The sequence below is a fragment of the Anopheles maculipalpis genome, chromosome 2RL (genome assembly GCF_943734695.1).
Source record: "Anopheles maculipalpis chromosome 2RL, idAnoMacuDA_375_x, whole genome shotgun sequence".
Classification (NCBI taxonomy): domain Eukaryota; kingdom Metazoa; phylum Arthropoda; class Insecta; order Diptera; family Culicidae; genus Anopheles; species Anopheles maculipalpis.
Window position 1 is genome coordinate 95,213,207 of NC_064871.1, and position 11,720 is coordinate 95,224,926.

The 11,720-nt window shown below is 48.6% G+C and overlaps 2 protein-coding genes across 2 annotated transcripts; both read left to right on the forward strand.

Annotated features, from left to right (window-relative positions):
* The first annotated feature begins 964 nt into the window (after window positions 1–964).
* On the forward strand, window positions 965–4,204 carry LOC126567879 (uncharacterized). Its single transcript, XM_050224221.1, has 5 exons — window positions 965–1,371; window positions 1,558–2,775; window positions 2,856–3,013; window positions 3,163–3,369; window positions 3,445–4,204. The coding sequence occupies exons 1-5, from the start codon at window positions 965–967 to the stop codon at window positions 4,158–4,160; spliced, it is 2,706 nt and encodes a 901-aa protein (XP_050080178.1). The 3' UTR covers window positions 4,161–4,204.
* Window positions 4,205–6,655: 2,451 nt separating this feature from the next.
* LOC126567773 (inactive rhomboid protein 1-like) lies at window positions 6,656–11,669 on the forward strand. Its single transcript, XM_050224058.1, has 7 exons — window positions 6,656–7,184; window positions 7,244–9,527; window positions 9,612–9,839; window positions 9,906–10,244; window positions 10,331–10,585; window positions 10,653–10,910; window positions 10,983–11,669. Exons 1-7 carry the CDS (start codon window positions 6,709–6,711, stop codon window positions 11,541–11,543), a joined length of 4,401 nt encoding a protein of 1,466 aa, XP_050080015.1. The 5' UTR covers window positions 6,656–6,708; the 3' UTR covers window positions 11,544–11,669.
* Window positions 11,670–11,720: the final 51 nt, after the last annotated feature.

Below are 11,720 nucleotides of genomic sequence, written 5' to 3' on the forward strand. Positions count from 1 at the left end.
ACGATGCGTATTTTTCCAGAGATGCGCATTACAGGTAACGTTTTGCAGTGATGGCGGAATATGTGTTTGTGTTTATTTGAATTTCGTTTTGCTTTCTTGAATCTATTACTGCACCAATGCGATGGACACTTTTCCCAAAAGGAAACGTTTTTCGTGAAGAATTTTCTTTACGATTGTTAGTAGTGAAAGCGAAGCTTAAATTGATTGACTCGCAGAATGCATTACAAGTGCACTAACCAACACAAACAGCTGATTCTATGTCGTCATCATATAACAAATTATTTTTTCCCGCCAGAGCACATGTCAGCCTCTTGGCCGCCTCTCGTACAAACATTTTCTTGGGAAAGAAAAGGGAAACAAGAGGGAAAATCATTCTTCGTACATCCCGTTGCCAAACGTTCTCCGTAGCGTAGTGGTAGTATATGTACGCTTTTCGGTATGGTTTCGCTTATTTTTAGCCCCATTTGTGACCGCAGAACACATCGAGCGGCCGTCCCGAACGGTTCCAATCGTGGTTGCTCGCCGTGTTAGTGTGAGAGAACATTTTCCAACATTTTGGGGCCTCGTGTAGTGATCAGTTTTCAGTGTTTTTTTTTTTTTGGTTGTATGGAAAATTGCTTGTTAATCGATACAGTGTAAAGTGATGCTAATTCGATTCCGATGAGTTTGTGAATGAAATTTAGCGAAAGGTTTCATCTATCCGGCGCTTATCCCCTCATCGCAGAAAGAAGGGGGTCATATTTCGTGAGCAGTGATGGCAAATGCGGCAATGTGAAAATTTTGGGAGCGAGAACGACCACCGTATGCGAGCGTGAGCGTGGAAAATTATTTTTACCCTATTCCTTGTGTTCGTTGGTGTCGCTCTAGCGCGTGGGACAGTTGCCGTTCTGCAGGAATAGCTTCGTGGGTTTCATTTGGTGTAACTCTAGTGACTCTTTGGTGAATAAATTCGTGCGTACGAAACATGGATGCGTCCGCGAGTAGTGCAGTTCCGGTAGTGGCTAGAAGGCGTCGTAGAGCAGCTAGACAGTTGCGTGAATCAACACCGGATCCGGCACGCGATGGAAGCGTTGGAAGTCAATCGAACTCTTGCGATGATCGTGAGAGTGGTTCCGAATCGGCCCGCGGTGGTGGCGGTGGTCGAAGCACGGTTGAAAGTAGTCCATCCTCGTCAAAGAAAAGCTTGATCGAGCGAGCGATGGAGTACGGGAGCTCGCATCGCAATAAAATTCTAGCCAGAAAAGAGAAGAAACTGTCCAGCACTGTAGCGCCGAGAAGTCGATCGGTTCCACGGGATGAGGGTGATGTGCCGAGCAGTCCTGAGATATTCTCACTGTTGCGACGTGCGAAGCGAAGTCTATCAGCGGCACGGTAAGTTTGGCAGCTGCTTTGAGCCAATTATTACGGCGAGATATAGGACGTCTTGGCGGCATAAAAATAGGTTTACAATAGACTCGATTGGATCGGATCGTACACTTATCGAATGCCACTCATCTGTCGTTCGGCGCTCATGAAGAAGATCGCCTAGTAATTTCTGTAAAATATTTTTCGTTTTAGCAAACCCAAAACAGACGACTCGAGCGATGGTGGACGTATATCCGACACGGAGGTACGCAAACGCCGTGAACGTATCGAGCGATTCCAGAGTGAGCGATCACGCGAAAATGCAGATGCAAATTCGACTGGCCCTCTGCAAGCAAACCTGCAGCGATTCAACGAAGAGCGGCGCAAATTTGAGCTGGAGAAGCTAAAATTCTTGCAGGAAAAACGAGAGCTGGATCGGATGCGGTTAAGGCGCTTCGAGAAGTACCGCGAAGAAATGCTTGAGGAGCAAAGCCGTAAACTAAAAGCGAAATTGCAAGAAGAGCGTGCAAAAAGCATCGAAGCTACACCGTTGCCACCGCTTGCACCGTCCGTCGCTCATAGGAGCCGTACACCGACCCGCCCAGCTGATAGTCTGTCTCCAGTTGTGGGCAAGAAGAAGATATTGATCGTACCGAAGACTCGCTCGTCTAGTCGATCCGCATCGACCAGCGAAGATGAAGGTCGTCTATCGTCCGACGAGGAGAAGAAACATACGATCCGGCGTCGGTTTTCACCCCGCAAACCGAAACGACCGCGATCATCCAAGCTTGAACCAGGTGCTCGACGAGCCCAACCACGTACGGATGGTATAACGTCGCCTGAGTCGGAGTTACCGTCCGATTATCAACCGGAAGAGATTGAGAAGCAAACGCGCCACGAGGAACCAGAGATGGTGATCACACATAGACGAGTAGCTGGAGGGAAACAGGAGGAGGAAGGAGAAAAGAAAGATCTTGAAGAAGTAGTAGAGCCTTCCAAAGGTCCTCTCGTGGAGGACCCGAAAACTGAAAGTGTTCCGGAAGCGAATGGGAAAATTGATGAAAAGCAGGGGAAAGCACTGGACCAGGAAACAGCTCGAGAAGAAAATGGGCTAAAAGTACAAACCCGACGAAGACCTCTCGTGCTGTATGTAGAACAGCCGGGAGAAGTCTTCAACTGGAGACAGCTCTTCCAAGAATGGTACGAGATGTGGCAAGACTTTCTGGACGATCAAACGGAGGAAGTGGTTCGTATTCGTATTCAAGTGAACCACTGTTTGTTCTATTTTGCCGTTATGGTTCTGCTGTGTGGTGTTGGAGGCATTGCTTTCCGCTTGACCGAGGGCACGTTCGAATCGCAGTACAAGTGTGGAGTGAAGCGTGTCAAACGAGAATTCATCGATCAACTTTGGCTTTCCAGTCACAATCAAAGGTAAAGTGGGAGAGCGAGAGAGTTTTCTGTAAGAACTTAGTAAAGGTTCGCCTAATCGGTTTATTGCATGTCCTAAACAGGGAAGAGGACTGGAAGCTATCGGCAAGGAATCGTTTGCGCAAGTTCGAGGAAGAACTTCAGATTGCGTTCGAAGCGGGAATGAAGACGTACAGCGGCAATACGGCGTGGAACTTTGTGAATGGTGTCATCTACTCGCTAACGGTGGTGTCAACGATTGGTAACAAAAAGATTCCTATGAGGAATACGACTGACATATTAGAAATAAATATATCTTTCTTGTTGGACTTAAGCTGTTTTATTAATTTACAAATAACTATTATGAATTGCAGTTAATAAACCATCTTCCTGTCTTTCTTTTCCTATTAGGCTATGGACATATCTCACCATCGACGACAACGGGTCGAGCCCTAACCATTTTATACGCCATTATCGGTATACCAATCTTCTTGATAGTTTTAGCCGACTTTGGCAAGCTCTTTACACGAGGTATCAAGTTCATGTGGGCCTATGTGCGACGACTCTACTATACCGGATCGTTCCGCAAGGTTCGCAAGACGACCCAAGTTCAGGCAAGTTATCTTGATGTCAAGTTATCTTTTCGTTTGGAAAGCAATAATTTTATTGCATTTTTTAAATAATTTTAGGAAGTAATGAAGGGTCTTAACGTGGTGTACGATATGGTGAGGAGACCAAGTACAGACAATGAACTGCAAGGAGCTACTACCACAACAGTTATCCCCGTACCGCAGCCTACTCCACAGCCACAACCCTCCCAGAGGCCTCCACCAGCGGAACCACAACCGGCAGCAGCAAGCACCGGTATCGAAACGATCCCAGTGCCAGACACACCAACCACACCCGTACCGGAAACGTTCGAAATAGACGACGAGTTTAATCTCCCTATCTCGGTCGCGATCGTGATACTCGTTGCGTACATGCTGTTCGGTGCCAACATCTACTGTCGGTGGGAAAACTGGAGCTTCTTCGAGGCGTTCTACTTTGTGTTCATCTCGATCTCGACGATCGGCTTCGGCGATTACGTACCGCAGCATCCGATCTACATGATGTGCAGTATACTGTATCTGATCTTCGGACTCGCGCTTACCTCCATGTGCATCAATGTGGTGCAGCTGAAGTTGAGCGATAGCTTCCGGCAGGCAAGCGCAAAGATTGGTGCCACTATCGGGCTTCAGATGGCGGAAGCGGCCTCACAACATCAACACTCACCCGTACACACACCGATCGAGCTGGCAGCAGTCCACACGTCCACCCCGACCAGTGCCGTGAACGTGAGTCTCAAGGATACGCCAACCTTACCGGCACGACCGTCCAGCTCCGTGCCAAAGCCGGATAAGAAGGAGTAAGCGTAACGCTCCGTCCGTCCCTTCTGGAGGCTCTCATTGTCCGAAGGCACACTCTTGCAGAAACTAAAACGCACAAGTACAAGTAGACCAAGACGAGCAGACCGACGAAACACGCGACGACGATCGACAACAACGACGGAAAAATGCAAGCGCTCTTATAATCTTATCAGTTAGCTAGGACTTATGAAAAAGATAATCGCCAAAAACAAATGCATTATTAAGCAGCTGCGGCAACGCGCACTCGGTGTATAAAACGGGGAGGAAAGCTTCCTTTGTTATTTAATGTTAAGTTTAAGGACGAACGTTTGCAGCTGGGATGGATGCTGCCAGCAAGAGTGAGAAGGAAAAAAAATTATATGAGATATGAATGGAAAGAATGCAAATGTACGCTCAAAAGCGGGAAAGCTTTCAGCTTTGCTATTTAAGGAAAATGTGTTTCAATTGCCTGAAAAGTGTATGATCGAAATAAGCGCTGAAAAATATATATTTTAAAACGATTTTTGTTATAGACTGATGTATGAGTTTTGTCTCGAAACTTTATAAACGGTAAGTTTAGAAATTAAAAAAATTAAGTTGATAAATGAAAGAAAACTATAATAAATGATAACTCTTAAACAAAAACTACATTACTTAATTTTTTAAATGGACTTGTAACACGAGAAAAATAAAACCTTTCAGAGAAAAGCAAGTTTCTTTAATTGTCGTAATTATAATTGACTAACGACTCATTTAAAAAAACTTAAAAAAGAATAATTTGATGAAAAACAGTTTAAAATATATTTGAAAAATTACAGAAATTACAAAATAAATAAAAAAAGATAAGCATACCTAAAAAATAAGAAAATCACAAACAAATCAACCAAAATAAAGAAACAAACAAAAAAAAACGTCATGTAGCGATAAGAACGATGTAACTCCCCTATCCTTCAGATCAACCACAGTTAACCACTTGTTTGTACAGCCTATATGCATCTGCGTCTCCATCAGAAAACAAAAAAAAAACACCCCACAGTAAAAAAAATTCAAAGGCTGGGGAAAAACATTTCCTTGATTGCAAGAAGGAACTGTAGGCACATGCGCACTGGATGGAAAACAATACACCGCACACACACGCACACAACCAGTGCGTGGGGAAAATTTGTTGTGATTTTTTAGGTGTCCCTTTACCAAGTCACACAGCCCTTCAGTCAAAAGTGAGCGCTGCCAACAGCGCCGCAGTGAAAATCGATAGTTGATAGGGGTGTGTGCGTGTGTGCCGTTGGAAAATTCGGTCTCGTGCAGGTTGTGTTCCGTGTTCTGTTCGATTTTGGAAGAGTGTTCCATGTACCATGGAGTGTTGGAAATAGACCCAACCTCATCGGAAGGATGTGTTGCATGTGTGGAATATGAAGAATCGATGGAATTAGGCGTGTAAAGCGTGTTTCTGAGAGGGAATTCGTAGTGGAGGATCAAGCTCTGGGTGTCCTTTTGGGTCGTGAAGAGACGATGGGCGTGTGATGGTAGTGGTGTGTTGTGTGTGCGCGTGTGGGCTTCAGTGTATTGGATGTTCAGTGAGAGTGAGGCGAAGGATTTTTCTGCTCCATCACTTGGGTTGCAGTCGCACGGACGAGAATACGGCAGGAATACATCGCATATTTATCGGCTGATGTGCAGGTTTCAAGGTAAACGTGACGGAACGAATCGAGCATTCCCTGAAGCTTGATGAGGATTAAGGATCCCACAAAAAAAATCCTAGTGCGAAGTAAAAGGATGGATTGGATAGTGACCGTGCCCACCAGTACTCTCCACCTGCCGGACAACAGTGTGCGACCCTGTCCTGGTGCGTTGGGGTGTGTTTATTTTAGCAAACTCAGCCATTTTGGAATGTAATTAGTAGCTGAAACGGTGTGTAAAGCCTAGCTATTCCCCGTGCTCCGGAAGCAATTCCCTGTGCAGGACGCGAAAAGCAGTGAAACGCAGCAGGTTCTTGCTGTTTTTCCTTGGTTGCGTTAAAGCAGAGTCCTATAGATTGTGTGTTGTGCGTGCGCGTGTGTGAGATTGTGGATGGGCGGGTGAGAAGAACAATAAAAAGTCCCAACAACGATGGCACCAAACTGCCACACACGGCCCGAATCTGCAGCTGATGGATGATGGGATTGTGATCGTCACAGTGATTTTTTAGTGCAAATTTTTCGTTAGTCAAATGTTGCGACGACTTTTGGAAGTTCTGAAGTCGTCGTCGAGATAGGATAGCAAAATTTATGTCCCAGCCTGTTGGGGCTGCATAGAGTTAGTGTGTAGGAGAAGCAGCTGTAGGATCGATTTTGGTTCCTCTTCTCAACTACAATTCGTTTTCGGGTCGACCAAGAGTTAAACGAATACATGCTTCTAAACACAAGGAAACAGAGCGAGTTGTCATAAAAAAATCGACTTAATGTAATAGACGACGCTGGAAGGAATCGACGAAGATATTCCAACAAGTAATAGGACAGCAAAAGGACAAACAAACGGGAATTGATGCGTAAATACAGCCAGAGACAGCAGTGGAGCACTTGGACAGTTTGAAGGCATGAGCCGTAGCCGCCGGTCATCGTTTGGCCACCAGCACTATCAGCAGCAGTTTACCGTCACCTCCACTATCAACTATGACGATGGACTGTGCGATGGCTCCAGCGGTCCTGGTGGGCTGGTCCCGCCCGGTGGCACAACGGCTTCGCCGTCGCGGTTTAGCGAATCATCCTACTCGAACCTGGGATCCCGCCTGACCGCCTACGTAGCCCAGTCACCACACGCATCCCAGTCACAACCTCCACCAGCATCATCACAGCCCACCCTACCACCATCGTCCGCATCTTCCGTTTCTTCCGTGACGGATCGATATGGTGCCACCGAGGAGCCGCTGAGACCGTGCTGCATCTCACCCGCAGCTCCACCAACGAACAGTGTGTCCAGCGACCGATACTCGACTAGCTCTGTGCCAAATTCCATCATCTATCCAGAGACGCGCAATGGACCACATCATCGCTCCATGTCACCAGGATCAAGGTAAGACCTCACATATCTCTGTTCGACAGGAGTCTAATATTGCTAAATTCTTCTCTCAGGACACGCTATCCCGTTCCGGAACGGTTCCGAGATCCACCTGCATCGGCACCTCCACAGCAAACCGCACAACCCAAGCTGGACCAGTTTGGCAACTATCTCATCAGCAATGCACCACTGATAACGACCTCCGAAAGCTACAACTATCTCACCTCGACTGTACATACACCGGTCAAGCGATACATACCGACACCACCGCCACCGGAGAACTTCCAGCATGAGGCTACCGGCGGAGGTGCCGGACTTGGTGCTAGTCTAATGGCGGGTTTAATGGCATCTGGTGGAGGCATCAACATCATCAACCATTCGCAAGCCAACAATGCGACGGGCTCGCTCCTCAAATCGCTACCCTACCGGTTGAAGGTGTCGAAGGGTGACGGGTCCGGGCTTGGCGAAGATACGACGGATCACTACGCGACACCACCAAGAGCGAGACCCGTTGGTGGAAAATGTCAGCAACCGATCTGTACGTTCGGTCAGCCTAGCGGTGCAACACTTGGCCGGCAGACACTTCAACCCGACTACTCCATGTTACGGGCGGCAACTCCGGTAAGCATCATGAGCGAACCGATGGTACTGGGACATCAACCATCGTCGGACGAAGAGCAATGCTATCAGTGCAATAGTCTGCGACAAGCGACCGGAGTACATCAGACAACCCAAACTTCGGGACCGATCAGTCCACAACCACTCTCGATCTCCTCCGTATCGATGTCGGACATGGAGCGTCAATCACCTCTCAGCCCACCGTCGCTTGTTTCGCATGCTTCGTACGCTCATCATCATCACCATCATCATCACCACCATCACCATCAGCAGCAGGCTCAGCAGCAGCAACACTACACACTGGCCACACCGGGAGACGATGGAAGAAACGCACAACAGTCGCTTATAATCGCGCAATCGCACGCACTGAACAGTTCGTGCAGTAACCCGTCGATAATCATCCAGTACCAGCATCAGCAGCACATTCAGACACATCAGCAGATCCAACAGCAGCCACTTTATCAGCAGCTTCAGCAGTTGCAGCAACAACATGCCCAGCAGCAACAGCAGCATCATCATCAGCAGCAACAACTACAGCTGCAACATCAGCAAGCTCAGCAGCAAGCACAACACCAAGCACAGCAGGCTCAGCAGGCTCAGCAGGCTCAACAGCAGCAGCAGCAGCAGCAGCTTCAGCATATGCATCTTCCTAGGCTTCAACCCGACTCGACACCTTCCACACTGCAGCGTAATGTACAAGCGATTCGCCAACAGCGCCTGACGCACAAGCAACGCATCAAGGAGTATCTCCGCCACAGTACATCCCAATTCTTCGGCGTCGATCAGCTGCACGAAGATTACGAGCAGCAAAAGTGGGAAGATCGCCAGAAGCGGTTCGCTGTCCGTCGGTTTGGCTCCCTCAAGGACGAACTGCCAGCAAACGCACGCCCTAACGAACCGAGTGCCGATGTGATGAACGATCATCTTACGCACAGCGATCGTCCGGACATTCTGCCCGCACAAAGCCAAGACGAACCGGAAACGGAACAGAATCGTCGTCAGCGGTTCAATCCATACTATCGGCACGAGAGCAGCGAAGAGTTTCTGGTCGAACGGAAACCTTCCGTGTCGCGCATGATGCTCAACGGGATTGTGTTTGTGGTGCAGAGTCTACGGAATCGGATTCCACGCAGACAGAAGCAATGGTCGCGTAGCTTTGCACCGGCCCACGTAGCGTTGAACAATGATGATAACGATATCTACGATGGACTGACACCGGTACAGGAGGATGAGATGTTTTTCGACATCCCTGGTGGTGGCCAGAATGGTAATGGGGGTGCTGGGGGTGTAGGGCCACCGACACAGGAGCAAGATCTTGGGGCAGCTGCGGTGCAAGATAATTCGCACCAGATCTATATGCTCGAGACGGATCGTGCGCTGGTGAGCAATGGCTGGAGGACACGCACTGCTGAGGAGCAACTTCATCTACAGGATCCAACCGGCCGGGCGGGCAGAAATAATGCGATGTTCCAGTTTTTCTACGGTCAGCGAATACCAGGCTCTATACTGGAGAGTGTGCTGGACAATTCGAGACGACCGTCGAGACATTGCATCAAATTGTTGCGTCCGAATGCGCTAGACGATCGGTACGATTATAGACCGTTCTTTACGTACTGGATCAACACGACGCAAATTCTGGTGCTGCTGCTCACGCTGCTGTGCTACGGTGTAGGTCCGATCGGGATCGGTTTTGAGCAGAAGAGCAGTCAAGTTTTGGTAACGAGTTTGAGCTTGCAAACGGTAAGAATTGCTCCCAAAAGTAAATGTCCTCTTTTTCTTGAGGTTCATCGTTTCTTTTCCATCTTGCTCTCCGCTCTCCGGTAGGTTCAACACTACGAGCCACGAAACATTTGGATAGGACCGCGACGGGATGATCTGGTACACCTGGGGTCCAAGTATGCGCCCTGCATGCGCCGAGACGGCAAGATAATGGATCTCATCTCGAAGACGCGAAAACAGGAACGGGAAACGGCCTGCTGCATACGAAACGACGATTCCGGCTGTGTGCAGAGTTCGCAGGCCGACTGTTCCGTGCGTGGACTATGGCCTACGGTACTTATCCTGCTCCTAAATTAGTTGTGGACTCTTCTGATGCTTCTTTCCTCCACTTTCCTCCAGACCATCTCAACGTGGAAGAAATGGTCCCCGGGTGATTCGGGCCCGGGCGGCCGTATATCGGGCAGCGTCTGCGGTCTCGATCCCAAGTACTGCGATGCGCCGGCCTCAATCGCACCGCACGAATGGCCGGACGACATCACCAAGTGGCCTATCTGTCGGAAAAACAATCAGTTTACGCAACGCTTCCGCTTTAAGGATCACACTGCCGAGCACATGGTCTGCGAGGTGATTGGCCATCCGTGCTGTATGGGAATATCGGGCGAATGTCGCATCACGACCCGCGAGTACTGCGACTTTGTGCGGGGTTACTTTCACGATGAAGCTTCCCTGTGTTCACAGGTGGGTGGCAACTTTGGATACTAACTTTGGAATCCTTTAGGTTTGCAACTATGACCTCAAAAACGGACTGCTTCCTCTTTTCGTAGGTTTCCTGTCTGAACGATGTGTGCGGCATGTTTCCGTTCATCGTGACCGATCTTCCCGATCAGTTCTACAGGCTGTTCACGTCACTCTACATACACGCTGGTATCGTTCATCTCATAATCACTGTTGCCTTTCAACACATACTCCTCGCGGATCTGGAGCGTCTGTTGGGATCGCTGCGAACGGCGATAGTTTACATCGGATCAGGCATCGTGGGCAACCTGACCAGTGCCATCTTTGTGCCGTACAAGGCGGAGGTATGTATCTGAGTCTAGTTTAATTCGTGAAAAAGTGTTGCTCTAATGCTTCTTCTCCTTTCTCCAGGTCGGTCCATTACCATCTCTTGCGGGAACACTATCCTCGCTGCTGGTGCTGCTTATTCTGTGTCATTGGCGCAACCTGAAGAAACCGCAGTACGCGATGCTGAAGATGCTCTTCCTCGGTTGCTTGCTGTTCGGTATGGGTACCTTGCCCTGGCAGCACAACTTTACCGGTTTAATATCGGGACTGTTGTTCGGTACGACGTTCACCCTAGCGCTTACCCCATACCTCAGCTTCGCCAAGTACAGTAGAAAAGGCAAGGTAAGTTTGGTGGGCCAGTGTGAAGTCATTAGCTCCAGAACGCAACCATCTTATTGAAAATTTCTCCCTCAGATCAAGCTTGTGTGGACCTGCTTCGTGCTACATTTCGTGCTGTACGCACTCATCTTTCTCGTGTTCTACCTATTCCCGACCATCTTTTCGCTCAACTTTCTCGAGGGCAATCAAATCTCGAGCATCAACGATAACAATGGCATGCACGATCACTTCAACCCGTACGACACGTTGAACTACTTCAACGGTAAGCACAGTAACGATGGTGGTGGTGGCGGTTCATCGCACGGTGGAATGCTACCCGGTGAGGGTGGCCGAAATGGTGGGGGTGATGTGGGTGGTGGTGGAGGCAGGATTAAGGATTACGATCGCGGAGGAGGTGGAGGAGGGGGAGGGGGTGGTGGTGGCAGCAACCGGTACGGAGGTAATGGGGGTGTTGGTGGCGGTGGTGCTATTAGCATGTCGGGCGGCACGATAAAAGCCATTAATCCCAAATACAATAATATAAATAGTAACGGCCACAGCAACGGTAATCTTAACGCTAAATCCAACAATATGCATAGTTATAAGATGGTAGCTATATGTGAGAAGGGACAGTGCAATCCGCGCCCGAACGCATGACGGCGATGTGTTTTACGCTCGGTTACGACTAGTACGACATCAGTACGATTGATTTCCATTTTATTCATCCTTATCACAATTATTGTACCGTTACACGATAACGCATATATACCGATATACTCCCATATACCACCCGCGAAGCTGCAGTGAATCGGGCGAAAGCAGGAAAATACTAGC